Source organism: Phocoena phocoena, chromosome 10 (assembly GCF_963924675.1).
Source record: "Phocoena phocoena chromosome 10, mPhoPho1.1, whole genome shotgun sequence".
Taxonomy (NCBI): Eukaryota; Metazoa; Chordata; class Mammalia; order Artiodactyla; family Phocoenidae; genus Phocoena; species Phocoena phocoena.
This window is the reverse complement of record NC_089228.1, coordinates 43,177,518-43,202,312: the sequence shown is the minus strand read 5'-3', so window position 1 is coordinate 43,202,312 and position 24,795 is coordinate 43,177,518. Positions and strand designations below refer to the sequence as shown.

The window sequence follows — 24,795 nt, the reverse complement described above, 5'->3', positions numbered from 1 at the left end:
CTGGTGACACCGCAGAAGACATAGAGCAAAACCAGGACCAGAAACCCGCTTGCTTCCTATATCACCTGGCCTGAGCCTCCTGGAAAATGGAGTTTCCCTCTTTGCTCTGTCCCCAGTCTCAGACGCTCCCCCATGTGGCTTCGTGTCATAGTCCGCAAGTGGCATGGAGAACATGGCAGAGTCGTTGCCTCGTGGCGCTGGTTATTCACAGGACCATCACCGAGAGAGCCGCCTGGGAGCTTGCTCTGTGGACATCCTTAAGGCACCCTCACTGAGGTTCCCCGTGGCAGGAGGGATGAGATCAAGAAGAAAACCTAGGGGAGGCCCCGGGTCATGCACAGCCCTCCCCGTGGGAGGGGGAGAAGGGAGAGGGCCGGTCGGGGAGGGCGGGCTGAGGTGCCGCTTTGTAATTCCCAATAACTGTGATTTGATTCTACAGGTATGTATCAGAAAATATAAAACTAGGCAATTTGTCGGCTCTTCGAACTTTCAGAGTCCTGAGAGCTCTAAAAACTATTTCAGTTATCCCAGGTAAGATGCCCAGGTTTGCCTCCCAGATCTCAGCTACAAGTGACTCTCTCTCCGTCTCCCCCACCCCCCTCCTCTGACTGTGTGTCCTACTGGCGTGTTGTCACTGTCTTGTGTGTGAATTTCCCTTGTTACAGATACACCACTGAATTTGTGGACCTGGGCAATGTCTCAGCTTTACGTACCTTCCGAGTCCTCCGGGCCCTGAAAACTATATCAGTCATTTCAGGTGAAAATCAGGTTAAACGCCAAGGCTGGAGGGACACGCTTGGGCCTTTCCAGCTACCTGGGAGCCAAGGCGACCCTCGGGAAGGCCCCTTCAAATGTGCCTGTCCCCAGAATACCTTTCCCAGAGCTTGGGTATGGGGGCTGTCTTCAGTGGACACGGCTGTCCCCTCCATGCCTCAGAATGGGCTTCGGACTGTCCACCCCAGCAAAGCCCACCACCATAGACCCCCGGGGGCACAGAGTACTCCATGGCAGGTCCTGGATTGAACCCAAATTCTTCCCAAGGTAGTGATTTATTTCCCAAACTGAACTCAACTATTGGAATAGCTGAAAGCTTGTATGTGAGTTGCTTCAGCCTGAAGCATCGTGCTCCGATAAGGAAACTAAAAGTACTGTTTGTGAGGGAAATCACACCCAGAGTAAAAAAGGACAGCTCAGGCATGGCCTTTCATGGCCGAGCGCCCGTTCCCTGCCTTGAGCCCCCTTTGGTGATACACACACAGCCGACACCGCAACCCATTCTGTGAAACGGAGAGTACTCTGTGGACAGGTGTCACCGGGCCTTGGCGTCTAACAGCCCTTGCTGCATGTGCGGTAGAGGTTTAGCAAACCGTGCATGGTAGCCTCGGGAAGAAATTCTCCTTGACGCATGTTGGCAATTGTCCCGGGAGACCTTCTGAGGCCCAGACGACCTCTCTAGAAAGCCAGTCTACCCCATCCATCTAAGAAAGCTCTCAAAGACTCTAATGATTTCAGAGCCTAGAGGCCCCTTCCAGAAACTTTTCTGAGTGCATCCCCACTCAGAGCTGGAGAAGGCATTTCTTTTAAGAAGGCAGCTGGAAACAGGTTGCATGTCACCGATCTGGAGAGATGTCAGAGCTGGTGAGCCAGATGGTTGTATCCACTCCTGACTTGGAAAGCCCGGGCGTCCTGGGCCCTTGGCCTGCATTTGCTATTGCTGCCCCCAGGGAGGCAGGGGCCCTGCTGTGAGCTCCCAGAAGGAGTTCAGACTCCCCCGATGGGGCTAATTATCTAATAAGAGGAGCCCCCACTTATGCTGATTTCACACTGAGCCTCAATACTCCTCCTGGCTCTGAACCCACCATGGGGTGAGCACAGGAGCCCCTTGCCCGCACACTCCCCGCACGTGGCCCAGACCTCTGCTAAGAGCCCGTAGCGAGTGGGGCACTGTGTTCCCATCCCCATGGAGCCCCCCCCAATGCTGTGACAGGCATCATCGGCCAGGGTCTGTCCTCTAGGGGACTTCACAGCACACACCTGGCAAGGATAGCTAAGCACACTGACCACAACAATTAAGAAAAATCATCTTCCAGTTTGTTTTATTAAAAAAAAATAAGGCTGACAAAGGAAAGTATTTCTCAGTCCGGGGTTAAGGGAGGGAGCCAGCCAACCCCAGCCGAGTCCCGCTGGCTCTCTTCAAAGCTGCCAGCAGCCCAGTGGGGCAGCACACAGCAGCTGCTGAAAGCGGTCGTTAGGAAAATGCTGTGGTCACAGCATTCCCGACGTCTCCCTGGAGGAGGTGTTCCCTGAGCTGAGGCTTAATAGCCGTGACCCTCTCCAGACCTCAGTCTCCTTTCCTTTAAAATGGGAACGAATCGGAATGGTTAGTTTCCAAGGGCTCTTCGCCCAGCCCGTTAGAACTTCAGTGGAGGGAGAATTTCCCACTTGATCCCCCAGCACCCATCTCTTCCTGCGTCTTCTCAGAAAGAATCCCTTTACTTGGTTGGAATCATTCTTGCCAGAAGTGGACTCTCATCAATGTGAGAAATGGTTAAAGGAATGGGTCACCAACTGATTGTCCCCAAGGACACTATCTCCACAGACCAGGAGGTGCTTTTCAGAGCCTTGGACTGAGTGATTCAGGCCACAGATACTTTGGAGGCAGAGTTTAATTTGGGTATGTGAGCTGCTGCCCACGGCCCCTCACTTTGCCCCCACCATGCCCCACACTGTGGGTGGGTCTCCAAGCGTGGTGAGGAGAACCAGATGCCCACTGAGGGTCCTAGAAGCTCTGCTAGAGATGAAGCGTAGTTCTGGACTACAGAGGGCTCATGAACCCCGCCACCACCATCACCACCTCCACCACTCTGGGCCCAGACCCCTGCAAGGTCCACCCAGTGCCCAGGCATTTGCCAACATCTGCCAGGATGATTTCACAGAGAACGCTGAGTGCCTCCAGCCCTGGGCAGGCAGCAGCATTGGCGGCACTGTGGGAAGGACTTCCTGTCCCCTCTCCCATGTTTGCCCATCGCTGCCTCCTTGTCTCTGAGTCATGGGCACAGCAGCTGCGGACACAGCCGCACAGGTGCTCCTAACACATTAACCGGCTGGACGATGGATGGATGGAGCTTAATCTGAGATCTGGCTGCTTTGATGGGGGGGAGGGGTGGGGAGGAGGGATGGGAGGTGAGTCCCTGCCGCTGGCAGAGAAGCTCCCTCGCTCCCAATGCTCTGCTCGAACTTGTGAACTTGCTGTAGGACCGCAGCCAAGTGTCAGACCAAAGGCGTCTACACGTGCTTTTCTGTGCGGCGCTGGCTTCTGCGGGGAGCTGGGCCGTGCAACTAACAGATCACGGCCTCTTAGCTTTGGGGGGTGGGATGGACGGGGGTGGGTCCCAGGGGGACAGGGCAGAGGAGGAAAATACAAAACAGGTACCCCTGTGCCTTTCCCAAAAGTGGGGCCTGAGCCAGAGCAGGCCCCTTAGGACATCACCCACCATGGCCTTAGCCAGACCCACCTACCCCCCAGCACCTCCCCGTCAACCTCCCCAGTGCACACACCACATTCCCCTACCAAGAATGGCTGTGTCTCTCCCCATCTCAGGATCAAGGCCAAGGCTGTCCATTGCCCTGGAGGGGGCCTGGCCCTCTGTCTCCTTTCCAGGAACTACATTTAAAGGGACAGGCCTGGCATAACTTGGGACTAACGGGGGGGATAGGCTTTGAGTGTTTTCTCCTGCAAGGAAACAGCATTTTCCATACTTATTTCATTTATTTGGCTATGGAGAGCAAAGAGAACTAGGCCCCTCTGAAAATACACAGCCAGACTGGACTCCCGCCCCGGGGGGATCAGGACAGACTCTCAGCAGCAGAGGAAAGGGAGGTTTTGGTCTGAAAAGCCCAGGAGAGGCCTCCTTCCCCTCCATGATGGCTCCCCCAGCCCGGCACCCCTCAGGCCTGGCCCCTGTCCACTGGAGCGGGGAGCACGGGTGCCGTGGGTGACTCCGAGCTCCTCCTCGTCTCCCCCAGGCCTGAAGACCATCGTGGGGGCCCTGATCCAGTCTGTGAAGAAGCTGGCCGATGTGATGGTCCTCACGGTTTTCTGCCTCAGCGTCTTTGCCCTCATCGGCCTGCAGCTCTTCATGGGCAACCTGAGGCACAAGTGCGTTCGCAACTTCACCGTGCTCAGCGGCACCAACGGCTCCGTGGAAGCCGACGGCCTGGTCTGGGAATCGCTGGACCTCTACCTCAACAACCCAGGTGCTGACTGGCTCCGTGGCCCAGGCAGGGCTTTGTGGGGCCACCAGGGCCGAGCATCTCCCACACAGGCCTCCTTCTGAGGATGTCCAAGCCCTACCTGCTCCCCCAGAGACCCAGCTGCATGTCAGAGATCCCAGCCTCTGCCCTTTGGGGCTCTGGGAGAGGGGACAGGAGAGGAGCAGACTCAGCACCTATCCTCCTGAGTTCTCAGGCTAGATGGAGAGATAACACTTGAAGAATGGGAAGGATGGAGAGGTAGATAGGAGCACGGCAGCTACAACATTTGAAGGGTCAGGAATGGTGAGGAGACCAGCCTGCCAGCAGGGAGAGGGGTTTCGCTTGGGAAAGAGTGGGGGGGACGGAGCTGGGGTAGTTTGTGAGGCTTCCGAGTAGAGGCCCCATTTGCTTGGCATGGGCTTTTTCACTTGACTTCAGTGATCCTTGTCAGGATGTTAAGTCCATACCCATGCACCCCAGGACAAGCTCGGTGATTGTACAAAGCCATGTGAGCCCCTCGAGTTGTTTCACTGCCCCATGGGTTACACTTCCATCCTCCGGGCTGATGACCAGCACCTCTCTTGACTAGAGCCATCAGTCTAGGCCAAAGGTAGATGCCGGTACAAGGCCAGATTCCAGGCCACAAGGACCCTGGGGGCCATTCTGAAGTTAAGGCCTCTAACATACACCAGCAGTCCACTGTAGAAAAAAGAAATAGATGGAAACTCAATGAGTAAATTTGCTTGTGATTCAGTATGGCCACGTAGCAGCTGTTCTAAAACGTACGTGTACACCAAAGTCACCTGGAAGGCTCTGGAAAACACAGACTGCTGGGCCCCACCCCACGAGTTTCTGGGTCAGTAGCTCTGGGAAGTTACCTTTCTAACCAGTTCCCAGTTGATGCTTGATGCTGCTGGTCTGGGGACCACACTTGGAGAACTGACACCTAAGACTAAGGCAGGTAGTGGGGAGTGATGGGGACTGATGGATGGTCACAGAGTGGAGGCGACAGGACTGATGTCCTACGTCTCTTCTGGTCCAGCCCCAGCCATGTCTGAACAAACCCCTGCCTCCTGTTCAGGGCCTCTCTTGACCCAGGTTGGCCCCCTGAGTGATTGGGGCAGGGTCCGGAAGCTCCCCGTGGGGATTTCCTGAGTGCACCTGGGGACACTGGCAGCTGAACGTCGGAGGAGGAGCCAGAGGAAGCCCAGGGAATCAGCCAGAGTTGCCTCAGACCTGGTCAGGCAGAGGGCAGAGGTCAGGCAGAGGGCAGAGGAGCGGATGGAAGACCCCCATTAGTGTCTACCTCCCCAAAGCCCAGGGTGCAGTCTGGAACCCCCAGGAGTCTGGGCCACACGTGCCTCTCACCATTGGATGCTTCTCTTCCAGAAAACTACTTGCTCAAGAATGGCACCTCTGATGTGTTACTGTGTGGGAATAGCTCTGACGCTGGGTACGTAGCACCCACCCCCCCCAGGGCCACCTCACCCAGCTGGGGGAGTCTCCTTCCAGTGCTTTATCAGCTGACTATGCTTTCAGTTTATGCCCTTGACCCCAGGGACAGCAGGACCTTTCCCTGCCTCCCTTCCCTGCCAGGCCCATGGCAGCTGCCCCCCACCTCCACAGGGAGGCAGCTGGGAAGGGGTGAAGAAAGAGATGGGGCTTTGGCTTTTCAGGGAAGGCAAACAGAGCCTTGAAGATGGGACTGGACTTGGGGGGCAGCCCAGGAAACCCTGCAGGGCCCCACAATAGCCCAACCCTGGCTCCATTCCCTTCCCAAAGCCCCCCAGGGCGGCACCCACCCCCTCCTGTCTTCACTTGCTCCCTCCTCATCTGTCCATTAGGTCAAAAGTGAGTATGGCCTCCCCTGGCAGCCTAGACTCTCCTCCAGGGCAAGCAGGGCCTGGACCTGCAGCCTGGGTGTGGTACCCAGAGATGCCCAGTAGCCACGTGCAGCTTCCAGGGCCCTGTGCACACCGGCACCTGGGTCAGTGTGACTGTGTCATAGGTTGTTATGGGGAGGGTCACACAGGCTCACCTAAGGGAGGTGCTCTTCGGGGCTGTAGTCCCGCATCTCTGAATATGTAGATCTTCCCTGCAGACCTCAGGGTCTGGGGGAGCAAGGCTGTGCCAGGGGTTCAAATGGCCGCAGAGCCCTTCCTATCTCTAAAGAAAAAGTCTTAAATTAGGACATTAGCAAGACACAGAGGCCCCCTTGGCTGCATCCTCCTACTTGCCAAGTTCCCCTTGCCCCCATCCTCTCTCTCACACACTCACTCCACTTGTGACTCCAGACCAGCGCTCCCTCTTTGGGAGAGAGGCTGTGCCCTCCAGACATGGCCGGACCCCAGCCCATCCACCCTAGAATCATCCCACAGCCCCATGGCCGCCTGACCTTTGCCTTGGGCTCCATCCTGTTCACCTCAGCCTCATGCTCCCCCTGTGTGTCTGCACTGTGCCCAGCTCCCCTGGGGTAGGCAGGCAGGGAAGAAATCTGAGCCAGGCCCTTGGCACTTCCTCTGGGAGGGGAGAGGCAATGCAGACAGCAGCTGGGATGGTGTGTCACGTGGGCAGAGGGAGCTGGATTTAGGCCTAGCAGCATACAGATGGGTAGAGAAAAGAGGAAGACGGTGTCCCGGGTGGGAGGCACAGCATGAAAAGTCACGGCAGCAGGACCCCGCAGTGTGGCAGTAGGTTTGTGGAGCTAGCGTCTCAGGGGCAGAGGGCCCCTCACAGCATGGGATAAAGTCCGTGTGTCTGGCCGTAGGACATGTCCCGAGGGCTACAGGTGCCTGAAGGCAGGCGAGAACCCTGACCACGGCTACACCAGCTTCGACTCCTTTGCCTGGGCCTTTCTTGCACTCTTCCGACTGATGACGCAGGACTACTGGGAGCGCCTCTACCAGCAGGTACGTGGGTGCATGGGGCCAGCAGAGAGCTGCCAGGAATGGGCTCAGTGTCTAGCACCAGGGCCCAGGCTGCACAAACGACTAGTCACAAGCGCCCCAGCAGCTTCCCCACTGGTCAGAAGAGAGGAGGCACAGGGGACGTTTGAGGGATGGGGACTCAGCAAGCAAAGAAACTTTCCTTTAGCTGGTGACCAAGTACCCAGCCCTCTATATAGGATACTCCATGCTCTGTTAGTGGAACACTGGTCCACCCTATGTGACACTTCCTGTGTCAACTGAAATGTACTGCCTCCTTCCATGGGTGGGGTACTGCCCCCTGTGTGCAGGTCACTCTCTTCAGTAGGTTAGGGACACTTCCCTCTATAGGTGGGACATGCTCTACCCGTTCTCCAGGCTGTGGCCATTTGAACCCCTGGCACAGCCAGGCTGGGCAACTTGGGATTTATGGCCTTGACCCGGAAGGGGCCCCAGTGAAGATGACCTCCGCCCCCTTGCTCCCCCAGACGCTGAGGTCTGCAGGGAAGATCTACATGATCTTCTTCATGCTTGTCATCTTCCTGGGCTCCTTCTACCTGGTGAACTTGATCCTGGCTGTGGTTGCCATGGCCTACGAGGAGCAAAACCAAGCCACCATTGCTGAGACAGAGGAGAAGGAAAAGCGATTCCAGGAAGCCATGGAGATGCTCAAGAAAGAGCATGAGGTGGGTGAGCAGTGTGGCCAAGGAGTCTCCAGAACAAGCCTTCACCTGATTGTGGATGCCTATAAGTGTGGCGCCTGCTGGGTAAAAGCTGGTGGCTGTAAGTGATGCATGCTGGGTGAAGCTGGCGCCTGCTGGGTAAAGCAAGTGTCTGGTGGGTGTAGGTATTTCCTGTGAATGTGGTGTCTGCTGGGTAAAAATTTGTTACCTACTGGGTAAAGACAAGAGCCTGTTCATGGGGAGGTGCCTGCTAGGTAAAAGTGGTGCCTGCTGAGTAAAGGTGGGTCCTGTGAGTGTGGTGCCTGCTGAGGAATGCTCTTCCCTGTGACCGTGGTGTCTTCTGGGTGATGGTGGTGCCAGGTGGGTAAAGGTGGTAGCTCCTGGCTAAAGGTGGTCGCCGTGAGCCTAGTGCATGCTGGGTAGAAGAGAGCCATGTGTCCGTAGACATAGTTTATCCTAGTCAACGGATGCCTTCTGATGGGGTAGTGAGGAAGATCCAAGGTCGGAGGCCTGAACAGGCTCAGCAAATGAGCACTGGCGATGCTGCCATGGCTGTCCCCACAGTTCCACACATGGTGGGTGCCGGAGGCTGACTGCAGAGCAAACTTTTTAGAAGCTAGGCCAAGGACATCCACTTCCTTCTCACCGCTCCATGCCACATCCTGCAGCAGCCATTTTGACCAGCCGAACCTTCTCGAAGATCCCCTGCCCTCTAGTGCTGTCACTACCTCAGCTCATCAACACCCCCTCTCCCACCTGCCCCGACACTCCACTCTTGCAAGAACTGCCCACTTAAGGCACTACTCTCTTCATCCCTGGATCTGGATCTTTCTCAAAACATCCTGGGTCGTCTGAGCTCACCTCTCCATGATGTACTCGTTTGGGGGGGGTGTGGGCAGGTCCACTTAACTGTTGGGGAAAACAGAGGTGCTGAGAGTTGCCTGGCCTACCTTGGCCTGAGGTTGCATCATGTCTCAATGACCAAGACATCCCTTCTTCCACCGTTTTTCAGGCCCTCACCATCAGGGGTGTGGACACCGTGTCCCGCAGCTCCTTGGAGATGTCCCCTTTGGCCGCAGTAATCTCCCACGAGGGAAGGAGCAAGCAGAGAAAACAAATGTCTTCAGGGTCGGAGGAGTGTGGGGACGACAGGTTCCCCAAGTCCGACTCGGAGGATGGTCCCCAAGCAGTGGTAATCTCCGGCCGTGGCTCTGGCCCTTTCAGGGTGGATCCGGCATCAAAAGGCCATCGTGCTAGTCCCCTGGTGCTGTCACAGCCCCCACGGTTGCTCCCCAAGGAGAATATTCCTTGAGCCCCCTCCCAGCCCCTCCTGTTTCCCATGGCCACTCTTAGAGTGGAGGAGCCCTGGGCAGAGGGATAGGGTAGGTTTGGGTGTTAGGATATCCCCAACCTCAGCTAAGTCCCCAGCATTGGGGCTGGGACTGAGGGTCTCCCCATGGTGTGGATTGGTAGGAGCTCAAGGACGTGCCCAAATAAGTGAGGGACATGACTGATTGCCCCAGGCCCTGCTCGGGCCAGGCCTGTTTGCAGGGGCCTTCCTGCCCCCTTCTCCCCCAGATAAGCTTCAATCTCAAAGCCCCAGAGGCACAGGCTTCACGTGAGCAGAGATCCCAGAAGATGCAGGATTGCCTCTAACGCTGCACCCCTCCTCTGAGCACCGCCGGCTCAGCCCATCCAGTTCCTATGTAGCCGACAAAAGCCCTCGATGCTCCAAGTTGAGCTGGGGCCAAAGCCACAAGTGATAAGCTGGGAGCACGGGAAGAGCTGTCTTCGTCATGTCCCCTCTCTGTGTGCCCTCAGAATCATCTCAGCATCACCCACGGCCTCAGCAGGACCTCCTTGAAGCCACGCTCCAGCCATGGAAGCATTTTCACCTTCCGCCGACGGGACGTGGGTTCTGAGACAGATTTTGCAGATGATGAAAACAGCACCGCCGGGGACAGTGAGAGCCACCGCACATCACTGCTGGTGCCTTGGCCCCCGCGCCGGCCTAGTGCCCAGGGACAGCCCAGTCCCGGAACCTCAACTCCAAGCCACGTCCTCAATGGCAAAAGGAACAGCACTGTGGACTGCAACGGGGTGGTCTCCTTGCTGGGGGCAGGCGACCCTGAGGCCACTTCCCCAGGGAGCAGCCTCCTCTGCCCTATGATGCTGGAGCGCCCCCTGGACACGGTGAGTCCGCCCCGCCATGCAGTGCCAGGCGCGTCCCATCTCCCAGACTGGTCACCAGAGCCAGGTCTAAAAGTATTTACTTTTAGAGTAAAGTCAAGTATTTACTGAGCGCCTATTGTGTACTGAGCTCTGGGGGTGAATAAGCCTACCAAAAAATCTCTGCCTCCTAGAGCTTCCAGACAGACAAAACTTAAAGAAAGAAGAAAAATGTGTATGTATGCATATATGGTATGTAATGATGATAAACAGGGATGACGGTTAAATATTTAGCAGCTAGTAAGGCATGGGCACTGAGACACTGTGGTGACACAGGACCAGTGCCCTAGAGGTCTCGTGTGTGCCAGGTGTGAGCCCTGGAGAGTTGCGGATCATGGACAATCTGGAGAAGGGCCAGAGTGGCAAGGGAACACTTCTGAGCTTCTGGGCGACAGTTATTCATCAAATTCAAAATATTTTGGCACTTTACAAACTGATACATGTCAAGTAATATTAGCCCAAGCTCTAAGTACTGTGCGAGGACGAAAGTGGGGAAGAGGGAAAAGGAAACCCCCTTATTACAAGGCATTTAAACAATGACCTGAAGGAGGCAAGGAGCGGGGAACCAGGTGAGGGGTGGTATAGCAGAGGGGTTAGCACCCAGATTCTGGAGACAGGTGGGGTTTGCTTACCAGCTGGATGGCTGTGAGCAAGTTATTTTATTTCTCTGTGCGTCAGGTCTCTTGTCTGTAAAATGGATTTAAAATACCCACCTCAGGGACTTCCCTGGTGGTCCTGTGGTTAAGACTCCACACTGCCACTGCAGGGGGCGCAGGTTTGATCCCTGCTAAGGGAACTAAGATCCCGCATGCCACGCGGTATAGCCAAAAAATAAAATAAAATAGTAAAATAAAATACCCACCTCAGGATCGAAGCCAGGATGAACGCGTAAAGCAATCAGGACACGCACGAGTACGTTGATGTGGTGATAATGTTGTAGTAACATACTGCCATTGCATCATCTGTGGGAAACATGTTCCAGGCCTAAGGAACAGCAAGTGCAAAGGCCCTGAGACAGAAGCATATCTAGTGTATTGGAGGAAATGCCACGAGGGCAGTGTGGCTGGAAACCAGGGAGTAAACGGGAGGGGAGTTGGAGCAATTGTCAGAAAGGTGACAGGAAGGGAGGGCCAGATCATGAGAGGCCAGTCAGAGCTTTGATCACTCAGTCAGCCTATCCCATGACAGGCTGATGTCTGCCCAACCAGTCACCGAGTGCCCTTGCTGACCCCTGCCCCCAGCACAGGGCTCAGAGCAGCCCACCCAGGAAAAGGGCAAATGTGGGTCTCAGACCCTGAGGCCTGCAGGAGGTGGAGGAGGGCAGACCTTCTGAGGAAGCAGGACAAGACAGGGAAACCTGATCAGGAAAGTGGAGGCAGGTTGAAGAGGGTGCTCACAGCCAGATGGCCTGTTTGGCTCCAGCTCAGACACTTGCTCTAGCTGTGGGACTTTGCACAGGCAATTAATCTCTCTCTGCCTCAATTTCGTCATCTGTTAAGTGGAAATAAAAATAATATCCACATCAGAAGGTGGTGGTGAGGACTAAAAGTGTTAATACCTGTCTGGTGCTTAGACCAGTACTTGCCTCATGTTCAATAATAATTATTATTATCTATGATTGTTATTATTGAGCAGGACGGAAGGAGTGAAGACTTGGGGCCCTCGTGCTCCTCTGGAGCAGGGAGTCAAGGAGAGGGTCCTGGGAACGCACTGGGGGCAGACCATAGCTTCTGGGTGGGTCTGGGGACCCACCTGGCCATTACCTGGAGGGTGGGGGTCTGGCTTCCCAAGAACACAGATTCCCAGTTGCTGCAGGTCCAGCCCTGGAGCCTCAGCCTTGTGGAATCAGGTCAACAGCTGGAGCGCTAATAGAATTCCCTAATCTCATTAGGGAGAAAATCATCTCATTGTACTGCACATGTCCGGAGGAATCCAAGTTCAAACACTTCATTACTGGGAACTCTGACTTCACCCATTCTCACTTCTGTGGGGCCCATTTATAACCTTAAAGGGATTAGCAGGCCAAGGGGGTTATCTGCAAAGTTAAAGGAATTAGTGGACCAAGATGGAGATGTTGAAAAGTTAAAGAGGTTAGCAGGCTGTAGGCCTCTGAGGATGCCTTCCCTGCTTCAACTGGGTCCCTGGTGACACCTCTGCCCAGTTCTAGTCTGAAAACAAAGCACAGTGTCGGGCGCGTAGTGGTTTCTTCATCAACACAGGAGGCGGCAGGCCCAACAGACAGCTCACTTTATTTATTTATTTTTTTAAATATATATTTATTTATTTATTCGGTTGTGCTGAGTCTTAGTTGCAGCAGGTGGGCTCCTTAGTTGCAGCTTGCTGGCTCCTTAGTTGTGGCAATGTGAACTCTTAGTTGCGGTGTGCATGTGGGATCTAGTTCCCTGACCAGGGATCAAACCCGGGCCTCCTGCATTGGGAGCGTGGAGTCTTATCCACTGCAGCACCAGGGAAGTCCCTGGACAGCTCACTTTAATTTGGGGCAGAGGGTGAAGGTTTACTTTGCCTGCTGTCTGTATGCGTGCCTGGCCCCAAAGGCAGAGGGAGTTGGGGAGGCACCTTGAACAGATTCTTCTCCCTCCTCCCCACCCCCCTCCCTGCCCCCGTCATCTTAGGGACAGAGCTAGAACTTAACCCAAGCCCCTGAGTGCCAAGTATTTATCCATTTAACCCATATCTATCCAGTGCCAGCCCTCTGCGTAGAGTGCCAGTGTTTAAGGCTCCAAGGATGGAACAGTGAACAGAACAGACAAGAGCTCTGACCTCATGGAGTTGGCATCGTAGGCAGGAAGACAGAGAGTAAACTGATCAATATTTCTAGGGACCAGTAAGGGTCATGTGATAGAAAGTTGCTAGGGGGAGGGCTGGGAATGGGGGCTATTAGTTAGAATATGCAGGGAAGTCCTTTATGTGGAGGTGACGTTAAAAATTGACCACCAGGTGATTTTAGGGAGCCAGCCACGAAGATGTGGAAAAATTGTGTATTAGGCAGAAGGGACAGAAAGCGTAAAGGCACTGAAGAGGAATAAGTTCAACATGTTTAAGGGATGAGAGGGCCAGGCAGGGCCGGGTGTGGTGGAAACAGAAGGGGATATAAAATGAGTTTGAGGAGTTAGGATTTAGGCTATGCAGGGCCTTAAACTACAGAAAAGTTTGGATTTACTCTGAGTAAGATGGGGGGAGTTGTTATCAGAGGCTTATCATGATCTGATTTACTTTTTAAGGAAATCCCTTTCAGCTGTGTAGAGAATGGAGGGGAGAGAAGAGGCCAGTTAGGAGGCTGTTGTAGTAGTTTTGGGAAAGAGATGATGACAGCTTGCACTAGGACAGTGTATCAGTCAGCTATTTCCACAATACTGCTGTGTACCAAACTACCCCCAAAGTCAATGGTTAACAACAAGCCTTTATTCTCACGCTCACTTCTCTGCAAGTTGACCATGGTTTGGCTGGTCTAGGTTGACCCTGGCTGGGCAGCTCTGCCTCAGACTGCACATGGCCTGGCTCCATACTATAGGTTAGGCTCAGGGCTGCTCCCCTTGTCTTTGTCCCGGGCTGAAAGTGTGGCAGCTACTTGGGGAAGCTCTTTTCCTGGAGGATTACTGGAGCACAAGAGCAAGGCAAGTGGCACAAGCACATTCAAAGCTTCTGTTCACATCATGTCCACTAACATTCCCTTGGCCAAAGCAGGCGTGTCACCAATAAGACAGGGAATTTTGCTTCAGTCACAGTGGGAGAGGAAAAGGTAAATATTTGCTGAATGATAACCCAAACTATCACAGATGGTAAAGGAGAGAAGTTGGGAGAATTTAAGACATGCGTGTGAGTTAAGCTGGCCAGATTTGTAGTTGCATTGGACCTAGGGTACTACTGTTCCACCAGCTATCTCAGCTTTCTCAGGTGCCTCTGCTTGAATACTTCAATGACTGGGAGCTCACTCCCTCCCTAGGCAACACGTCAGGGCAGTCCTACCAGTCGCAAAAGCTGACCTGAACTTGAGCCCAGATCATTTTGGTACCCACCCCGGGCCCTGGCTCTGCCACCCTGCGTTGTCCAGGCCCATCTTCCCTGTGACAGATTATGGAGCCTCGCTCTTGCACGCTGAACAGCGCAGTGCCTTTGGCAGCCCCAGCTTGGGCTCACGGACTGTGGTCATGCATGGCCATGCTGACATGAAGTCTTTGCGGGCCCCTCTTGGTTCTGTGGGGGGCTCTGAAGTAAGCCTAGGGAATGTCTGCTGCCACCCCCTTCATTAGATCACACCCCATCTCCATTTGTAGGCCTGGTTCTTTTACTTACAAAAATGACACAAGCATGTTGAAAACAAATCCAACAGTGCAGAAGTAAAACTCCTTGCCTTCCCACACAATCCCATTCCCCGGATATAGCCACTTTAACAATTTAGTGTGTTATCTTCCAGATCTTTTTCTTGTTTTCTCATCAAACTGTTTGTCTTGGAAGTGCTCCCATGGGAACATACGTGTAACAGCCTCGTTCTCCTTATTGTCTGCGTCAGAGTCGGACTGTATCCATAACTGATTTTAATATTCTTCCTATTGATCAGTTGTTTTGTTTTTATGGTATTTGAAACGACGCTGCAGTGAACATTGTTGCATACGTATTCCTGGTGCACGTGTATAATTATTTATGAAGTTTGATTACCAGACAAGGCAATGCAGAGCCAATGTAAAATTTTCTTGGTAGATACAGCCAACCTGCCTCCACAAAAGCTCCCACCAGCTGTGTCTGAGCATTGTGCTTTATGCTTCCATTAGTGTCACCTTAGAGCATTGTGGATTTTTTTTCAGCTTTTGTTGACTCTGGGGAGCTTGGGGTCAATTAAGACTCCCAGATTGTTTTTGCATGTACTAATGTATATGTCAGCATCTGGTTAAAAGAACCTGGTACATGTCATTTCCCGTCCACACTCAGGAATCACCACTAATGAGAGATGGTGGAAAAAAAAAAGAGAATGAAGGAGATAATGATTGGCGAGAGGGGAGTTGTTAGCTGGGAGGGAATTGGGAGCAAAGAAGCCCAGCACTCAGTGTCCCATCAAGACCCCCATGTGGCCCCCTGTGACCTCTCCAACCTGAGTCTGGGGCAGCTGCCCCAGATCCAGGCAGACCCCCGTCCCCAGGCTGATGCGTATCTCCCGGTTACACACAGACCACACCGTCGGAGGAGCCAGGCAGGCCTCAGATGCTGACCCCCCAGGCTCCGTGTGTGGATGGCTTCGAGGAGCCAGGAGAGCGGCGGCGAGCCCTCAGTGCAGTCAGCGTCCTCACCAGCGTACTGGAAGGTCAGCCCTGCTGTCATCCAAACACTCCCCACTTCTGGTCTGAGCACCCTCACAGTTAGCCAGGCCTGAGCCAAGTTCACCCCAGCTGCTTTGCCTGCCTTGGACATCTGCACAGCTGTCCCAGACTTTTCAGTCTCTGTGGCCTGTCCTGGGTGTCTTTTGGTCTGTTCCAGCTTGTTTTGTCCTGGGCATCCTCAGGAGCCATGTCTGTGTTTCTTCCAAGCATCCCCACAGCCGTCCTGGCCTGTCCTAGGTGTTCATTGGTCTCATCCTGTCCTCTCCCAAGCATTCCCATGTCTGCTGGAACCATCCCATCCCAAGCATGCCTGTTCTAGCTTATCCCAGCCATCCCCATATCTACCCCAGGTTATTCCAAGCCTCCCACATCTGCCCAAGCCTGTCCTACTTTAGGCAACCTCACATCCAATCCATCCTGAACTTGGCACCCCCTGATTTGTCCTCTCCTGTCCAACATGACTTCTGTCCCAGGCATCCCCCCCGCATCTGTCCTGACATGTCCCAGATATCCACATCTGTTCCTACCTGTTGGGTCCTGGGTGTCCTTATATCTGAACTTGCCTGTCTCAGATGTTGTCTCAGCCTATACCTCCCCTGAGTGTCCGCGGATCTATGTGGGAGTGTTGTCTCAAGAGAGCCCACATTTGTCCAAATCTATCTTGTCCCAGTTTTCCCCACATCCATCCTGGTTTTCTGTCCCTGTGGCCCTCTTCTCCCGTATTCCCAGAGTAAGGAGCCAGGACATAGGCCACTCTTTCCCTTAGTCATCCCTGCCCCTCTTTCTGTCCCCCCGTCATGTAGCAGCCCTGTCATCTCCTGGGTAGGTCATACATCTTTTCTGGAATACCACGAGTTATATAAGAGTTGGTCAACAAAGACATACCAGCTCATTGGCTCTCTGCCCCGCCCCCTCCCACCCAGAGTTGGAGTCTCACCGCAAGTATCCGCCATGCTGGAATCGCTTCGCCCAGCGCTACCTGATCTGGGAGTGTTGTCCACTGTGGATGTCCATCAAGCAGAGAGTGAAGTTCATGGTCATGGACCCATTCGCCGACCTCACCATCACCATGTGCATCGTGATTAACACACTCTTCATGGCACTGGAGCATTACAACATGACAACTGAATTTGAGGAGATGCTGCAGGTCGGAAACCTGGTAAGGGCTGCTGGCAGCTGACTCTCAAATGGGCATCGTGTTGTGAAGGGCTCTTGGCCAGCTGGCACGGCCTTCGTGGGTAAGGGAGGAGTGACTCAGAACATGAAAGGATCTTCTGACGATAGGAGTCACTGTGGAAGACCTTGTGGGAGGAGCCTCAGGATCAGCTTTCGTGACAGTTGTAATTGGGAGTGAGAGGTTAGGGATAAAGATGCCCAAAAGCTAGAAAACAAAAGTGAGTTGAGTGTGAGCCTGAAATGTGTGGGGACGTGAGGTGTGGCAGTTAGTAATGGAGGAGGAGAGTGTATGCAAAAAGAGGCAGTTCTCTTAGGGAAAGGATGGATGGATGGCTGGATGGAGAGAAGGAGGAAGGGAAGGATAGAGAGATAGATGGATGGATGGATGGATGGATGGATGGAGTGAGTAAATCAGGCAGAGCCAGATTTGAATTCTGACTCAGCTCTTACTAACTATGTGACATCTAGCAAATTACTTAGTTTCAGTAATTGGTGCAGTAAGTATTTGTTGAATTTAATAAATGTAAAATTAGTATGACGATATCAACTTCATAGGAAGCTAATGAGAATTGAATAAGATAACGTGTATAATGTGCTTGGCTCAGAGTTTGATAAACCATAAGCACTCAAAATAAATGATAGCTGTGGTTATTATCTTTGTTGTTGTTATTAAGGAGACTGTCCCTGGAGGTCAGAATGTCTGGGTTCTAATTCTGATTTTTTTCTTCTTGACACCAAATCAAGTCCTAGCTCTTCACTCTGAAGATGGAAAACTGAGGCCAGAGAGGTGACATAGTGATGGCATAGCTGGGCATGTAGCTGTTGTCTCCTGACTCTGGGGGACAGGGTCCTACTGGCTCTGTCCAGGTAAACAAAGGGTCGACCCTTCTGCAGAATATCCTAGAGCAAGGCTGCAGAGAGCCCACTGGCCTCTGAAAGGAGCTCCTGGGATCATCACTGAGGTTGAGTGGGGGGAGGGGGTCATTCATTCCAAGCTCTCTCCTCTTGCAGACCCAGCCCTGTCTTGGTCCCAGCTGCACAGGTGGCCCCCACAGGTAGGCACGTCTCCTACACTGTGGAGTGTGAGGATTTTCTTCCCTTATTACTTCCCATATCCAGAACTCTAGATAGTTCTCTACAGGGTCTATTCAAATTTTTTCACAAATGTGAGTCCGTTTTGCTGTGATTCTGCTTTTTTTTTCTTCTTCTGTATACAAACAGAAGGAAAAGCTAGATATCAGTCTGCAAGAGTCCTATGGCACAATTGTGCCTGCCTTGTGTTGGGTGGTCTTCAGAGGGTGGTTACGTAGGATTTCAGTTGAATACAGTTTTAATGGAATGTGACCGTTGGGTTGGACTGAGCAGCAGTCGAGGTGATGAAGAGCACTGGTGGCTTCCCTGGAGCATTCAGTTGTGATTGAATTGCAGTTGTGTTAAATTTGTGGTTCAGTTATTAGTAATGGGTCATGTCATTGGATTACAGCTCTATTTTGTTCTGTTTGGATAGCTTTATTGCTAGTATGTCAGGTTTTGATTGTCTTGCAGTTAATATATTCTAGATGGTTTAAATATTAAATGTAAAGAAACAAAATCACAAAAATAAGCATGGGTAAATAATCTTGGTGTGAAAAACATCCTTTCTAAGCATGTCACTAAAGACAAATTCCATAAAGGAGAAGGTTGATAGATTTCACTAATATTTAGCCCATCATGTAAACAAAGGTAAAAGGCAAATGAAACGTCTGTTCCTAGCAATACTGTGGACAAGGAAACCTGAGATGTTTCCAACTATGAAACAATTAAAAATACAGCAAACATTCTTTGACATGCATAGTAAAGTTCATGAGAAAGTAACAAAAACCCCCAAGTGCCAAAAACAAAGAGGGACTTAAAAACCATAGCAGTAAACGTGTGAAATCGTTCTGTAGTTGCCCTGGGGGATGGGAGGGGTGCTGATTTGAGTAATCTTGGGGGCTTGGATTTCTGTGAACACGCAGGGACAGGACTTATATTTGGGACAGTGCAGGTAGGGTTTGGAACTGAGTAGCCCCATGAGAATATGACCCTATGTTCAGTAAAATGGTAAACTAAAATAAATCCACACACTGACCCTGGGAAACAATAAGGAAGGAAGGTTGTCAGTCTCAGCCAGGGCTGGAGGGGGGTGAGGGGATGGGGAAAGTAACCTCCAGATGCTTGTGACTATGAATTTGACCTTATACAGATTTGGAGTTCAAATTTATACCTGGGTGTTCCTGGAACCTATGTCTGAAAAATTAACACACAAAGTGATCCTGGCAATCCTAGCTAATACTTGTTGAACACCTAATTTTTATAACAACCAGTAAGGGGGATGGTATTATTATTATCCCTATTTTACTAATAAAGTAACAGAGGCACAGAGTGGTGAAATAAGTTAACCAAGGTCACACAGCCAGGAAGTGAAAGACCCAAGATTCAAATCCAAGCCATTTGTATCTAGAGTTCATCCTCTTACCTAGTGCCTTACACTGCTGTGCTGCAGCTCTAGCTTTTTTCCCGTCTCCCTGCTTCGAGTCCAAATTATACTGGAGTCCTTGTCAGTGTGGTAAGAGAAGAAAAAGAAGAATTATATATAGAAACAATCCAAGAAAATCTACAGAAAGACAATTAGAACCAGTAAGAGAGTTCAGCAATGTTGGTAGGTACAAACGCTACATACTAAAATTAATTCTGCTCCTAGCCACCATCAGTGATCATTTGGAGAGTAATTTCTAAAAGTTAACACTTACAATAGCAATAAAAACTGTGAGGAATCTAGGAATAAATGTAGCAGAAGATTGTAAATTTTATATGAAAAAAATTACAAAACCATTGAAAAATATAAAAGAATAAATTAGTGAAGAGATATGCCATTTTCATGGATAAAATTCTGAATACTGTAGAGATATCAGTTCTTACCAAATTAACCTGGATGTTTAATGTAATTCTGATCAAAATCCCAACACATTTTTACCCATGGGATTTGAAAAGGCAATCCTAAAATTAATATGGAAAAATAATGTCTATGAAACAAATTAATGAATCAGCTGGGGAGCTTACCCTACCATGTATAAGATATATTATAAAGCTATAGTAATTGAAACATTATAGTATTGGTGCAATATAGAAAAACAGACCAGAACTACAGAATCAAGAACTCAGAAATAAGAAATGCATATTTGGAGACTTGATAAATAACAGAGATAGCATTATAAATCAATAGGAAAATGACAGACTATTCAATAAATAAGATTGGGAAGAATAGTTATCTCCTTTTTTTTTTTTTTGGCTGCACTGCATGGCATGCAGAATCCTAGTTCCTGGACCAGAAATCGAACCCACGCCCCCTGCAGTGGAAGCACTGGAAGCATGGAGTCTTAACCACTGGACCATCAGGGAAGTCCCCAGAATGGTTATCTCTATGGAAGAAAATAAATTAGATCCCTACCCCATACCATATTCATTAATTAGTTGCAGTGAAATGGATTCAACACCTAAAAGCAATAAAATAAAATTTTAAAGCTTTTAGAATAAAAATGTGGAAGAATATTTAAAATTTGGAGGTTGGGAAGGCTTTCTCCAACATACACAAAGTTTATACCATGAAAGAAAAGATTGCTAAATTTAACTATGTTAAAAAATTTGTAATATGTGTACAATAAAGGATATGGTAAACAAAGTGAAATCACTACCCCAAACTGGAAATTGATGTTATGAAAAGTATTTAACTGGAAAGACATGGAATCCAGAATATGCATTGAATGCTTACACATCAATAAAGAGAAGAGGGACAATCCACTGGCAAAAACACGACCACTACAATGGACAGAAGAAATGACAGAAGAGGAAATTCAGATAGTTATAAACAAATGAAAAGAAACACAGAGGAATGCAAATTAAATCAACATTGAGATACTGTTTCTCACCCATTAGAGAATCAGCAGTAAACTTCTGTGTGTTGGCAATGATATGAAACAGCGGCAACTCACACTTTGTAAGAGTGTCAATTTGGTACAGCCATTTCAGGGAACAGTTGTACAGTATCTGATAAGTCACGGATATGCATACCCTATAACTTAGTTTCAGATATACATGTTCTTGAGAAAGTCCCACATGTCTGTATAAGGAGACATGTACAAGAAAGCTCTTTGCTGCATTGTTAGTCACAAGGAAAATTGGAATCAATCTAAATGTCTGTCCCTCCGCTTAAAAATGGATAAATAAACTGTGGTGTTTTCATACTGTGCACAATTAGAAGGAATATGTATACATCTTTCAATATGAATAAATCTCACAAACATGATGTTAAGAATAAAAGGAACTTGCAAAAAAGAACACATATGGTTATAGAAACCTTAAAACAATGCAAAAATACGATGCATTAAAACTGTAAAAACATGCATGGGAATGATAAACATCAAATTCAGGATGGTGATTACCTTGGAGTGAATGTAGTTCTATGGGTTTTACCTGCGATGGCAGGTGGTGATCAAGACTATGCAGAAGAAGCCAACTGTTTAGGTTCATGTCAGGTTTCATCATGTGGGCCAGTGACTTAACTTCTCTGTATCTCAGTTTCCCTATCTGTAAAATGGGGATAACAATAATACCTCATAGAGTTATTGTGAGGATTAGGTGATTCAATATATGTAAAGCACTAGTACAGTACCTGGCATATAGTAAATGCTATTTAAGTCTTTGCTATTATTTTGAGGGAAAAATGAAACAAGATTTGCAGCAAATACGGCAAAATGTTAATATTTGGTGGAGTTTGGTAGTGGGTACAAAGGACGCATCATATTATTCTATACTTGTTTATATGCTTAAAATATTTTATAATTTTTAGAAAGTACAACGACAAAGATAAATGACAAACCAAGAAAACTGCAATGCACACAGTAGATAAAGGGATAATACCCTTAATATATAGAGGACTTTTATAAACAACACCAAAAAAGGCAAACACCCTAATAGGAAAACAAGTAAAGGATATGAACAGGCAATTTCACAAAAGGAGAAATACAAAAATCAAAGAAATATCCAACAAGGCGACAGTAAAAGATGGCTTTTGTCCTATTGGATTGGAAAGGTTAGTGGGACAGGAATTAACATTTTTATGAGGGAAACAGTTATCCCATGTGGTTCATGGAATTGGTTAAAACCCATCTCTGAGGATCCTTTAGCAGTTATGTGTCAGAATCTCTAAAAATGCTTGTTGGCTATGCAATTCCATTTCCAGAAATTTATACTAAGAAAATAATTGGGCAAGTTGTTTTAAAATATGTATGTGAAAGGATATCTATTATGGCAATGGTTTTTTAAACTTTATTTATTTTATTTATTTGGCTTCATCAGATCTTAGTTGCGGCATGCGGGGTCTTCGTTGAGGCATGCAGGATCTTTCGTTTTGGCGCGAGGGCTCTTCGTTGCAGCACGCAGGCTCAGTAGTTGTGGTGTGCGGGCTTAGTTGCCCCGAGGCATGTGGGATCTTAGTACCCCAATCAGGGATCAAACCTGCGTCCCCTGAATTGGAAGGAGGATTCTTAACCACTGGACCACCAGGGAAGTCCTGGCAATGTTTGTAATAGGGACAAAAGAATGCCCATCACAAAGAAATGGTTAAACTACTTACGGCACATCTGTACCGTGGAATATCCCACAACTATTTTTTTTTAAGGAAAAAGAAAATGATGCTGTAGATGATGTTTAAATGGCATGGAAGGATGTTCACAAGGTGTTACGTTTCAAAAGCAAGTTTACAGTGTGTACAGGGTGATCCCATTAAAGACATTAGCCAAGGTCAGGAGAGTTAGGGGTTTCTCAAAAGTCCTCCCACTTCCTGAGAAGCCACCATTAGCACTGATGGCTCCGTGTGCCACCTGCCAGGAGTCAGGCGAGGTGGGTGGCCACACTCACAGCCTGCCTGCTAGATCCCAGTGAGCCTATAAATCATGCAGAGCCGTTTGTATCTGAAGCCCCTGCCTAGGCCTGGAGTTTTCAGCAGCTATAATAAATGAGGCCAATGAGAACAACAACCGCCCTCTCTTAGGCAGTATCCACTTGACATCCACTAGCTCTAACTCTTAGAAACCATCTATGGTGTTATTATTATCCCCATTTTACATATGGGGACACTCAAGGCTCAGAGAGATGGGGAAACTGGCCCAAGATCCCACTGTGGCAGACCCTGCTTTGGAACTCGGGTCTGGCTGCCGTTCTCTGCACATCTTAAACCATCTAGCTTTGATCTCGTGTCCTTACAATGCCAGTGGTGATCCTTTGGAAGGAGTCACACCCAAATTCATGTATTTCTAAAGCAGTGGTTCTCAAGCTTAACTGCAGATTAGAACCACCTGGGAAGTTGATAAAACTCTCGCTACTTGGGTACTCCAGTCCAACTTACCTCGAATCTGTGGAAGTGGGACCCAGGCATCAATATTTTAAAAATTCCTTAGGGGGTTCAAAGCGCACCAAGTTTAAGAACCATTGCTCAAAAATAGCACTTCTCAAACTTCAAATCACCGGTGAGTCTGGTCACAATGCAGATTCAGATCAGCAGGTCTGGGACGGTCAAGATTCTGCATTTCTGAAGACCTTCCAGGTGATGCTGTTGGCTCTTCTGCTCATCACCTCCCCAAAGGCAATCCCCAAGAGCCTCCCTGTGCTGTCTTTTTCTTGCTGGCTTCCAACACCACCTTGTATCTGCTCTTTTGCTGCCAGAACAGCTGCGAACCTGGGCAAAGTGAGGTGGGGGGTCTTTCCTGAGCTCCTTTACCAAGACATGCGTATTAGCACTCGTGGGTCTTAAGCACACACTCACTCACCCTGGCATCCTCAGGCAGTGGCCGGGGAGACCAGAGGGCTGGGGCCAAGGAAGGGCAAATCCAGGCCCCACCCTTAGGGGCTCTCAGCAAAGCCCAGCGCAGGGAATGCAGCTGGGTGAGGGCCGTTGCTGAGTAGGGAAGGCCTCAGGAAGACAGGGACATGGAGCTGGGCGCTGCAGGAGGTCTAAGGCCCAACCACTTGCATGCTTATTCAGCCAATATTGATGGCCCGCCTATAGGCTGAGCACTGTTCCAGGTACAGTAAGACAGGAAAGGTCCCTCCTACTGTGGAGTTTACAGTCTAGCCAGAGGAGACTCAACATACAAACACACAGCTACCGTACAGTATGTCAGGGTGGCATATGAGGGAACAAAAAACAAAGCAAGGAAGAGGATAAGCACAGTCGTGGGCGGGGCCCCGATTTTAAGTGTTAAGAAGTTTCGTTGAGTTGATGAGGTGGCTTTTAAGCAGAGACCTGAAGGGAGTGAGTCCTGTGGATTGGGGAGGGGAGGATCCAGGGAAAGGGAGCAGCAGGTACAGAGGCCCTGAGGAGGTGACGGCAAGGAGGCAAGCGTGGCTGGAAGAGTAGTGGGAGATGGGGTCAGAGAGATGGAAAAGTTATGGGGGCAGGGAAAGCGGCGGAACCCAAGGATGCCTCTTCACATGTGAGGGCAGCCTAGGAATTTGAGCAGAGGCTGGAGGATTTCGGGGTCTCTCCCTTCCCTAAGACCCCAGCTGGTGGAAGGACAGTTCTCTCTGGGCACAAGCACTAAAGGGACCACTGAAGTCACATGGGCTGGGCTGATGGGTGGTACCCTGTATGGTAGTGCAGAGGTGCCCACCCACCTGCCATCCTAGTGCCCTCCCTGGGCCAACAGCAATCCCCTGCCCCCCAGCCCACTGCCACAGGGCCTCGTTTCCGGAGAAGGGAAAGGGCTGGTGCTGGGGCCACCAACAGGTGCAGATGCCTCTCCTTCTCTCCTTTCAGCGCAGAGTCTCCTCAGGGCAGGTGCCAAGGACAAGGTAACCCCCACTCCTGAGTGCTGACCTCAGTGAGATGCCTCAGCCATGCCTCCCATGCTTCTGACCTCCACAGCTACTGAGGCCCTCTGACCTCAGACCTCCCCTGCAGAAGACCGGAGAGCCTCCTCACCACCCACAGGATAACCCCACCCCCTACCCCACCTGGCTCCAGGAAGGCCTGATACACAGGCACCAACTTCCTGCTAGCCACACCCTCAGGGGATATCCCCTCCTCCCAGAGCCATGCGCCCTCCTGTCATAGCAGTTGACACAGCTCAGAGCCGTTGGGCCTGCCTGGCCCATCACACGATGGACTCCTTAACCTTG

At 50.4% G+C, this 24,795-nt stretch overlaps 1 protein-coding gene across 7 annotated transcripts in view; it reads left to right on the top strand.

Moving 5' to 3' along the window:
- The window catches only part of SCN5A (sodium voltage-gated channel alpha subunit 5), an 85,850-nt gene that overhangs the window by 17,851 nt on the left and 43,204 nt on the right, over positions 1-24,795 (top strand). For 5 of the 7 annotated variants that reach the window (XM_065886110.1, XM_065886108.1, XM_065886109.1 and 2 more), the window contains exons 5-13: positions 440-531; positions 4,027-4,257; positions 5,644-5,707; positions 7,022-7,163; positions 7,667-7,864; positions 8,874-9,053; positions 9,683-10,054; positions 15,275-15,407; positions 16,347-16,582. In XM_065886110.1, the coding sequence (XP_065742182.1) occupies positions 440-531; positions 4,027-4,257; positions 5,644-5,707; positions 7,022-7,163; positions 7,667-7,864; positions 8,874-9,053; positions 9,683-10,054; positions 15,275-15,407; positions 16,347-16,582 (1,648 nt within the window). Of the gene's footprint in view, positions 1-439; positions 532-665; positions 758-4,026; positions 4,258-5,643; positions 5,708-7,021; positions 7,164-7,666; positions 7,865-8,873; positions 9,054-9,682; positions 10,055-15,274; positions 15,408-16,346; positions 16,583-24,795 lie in introns of all 7 variants that reach the window. The other 2 variants (XM_065886111.1, XM_065886106.1) reach the window with 1 other exon arrangement.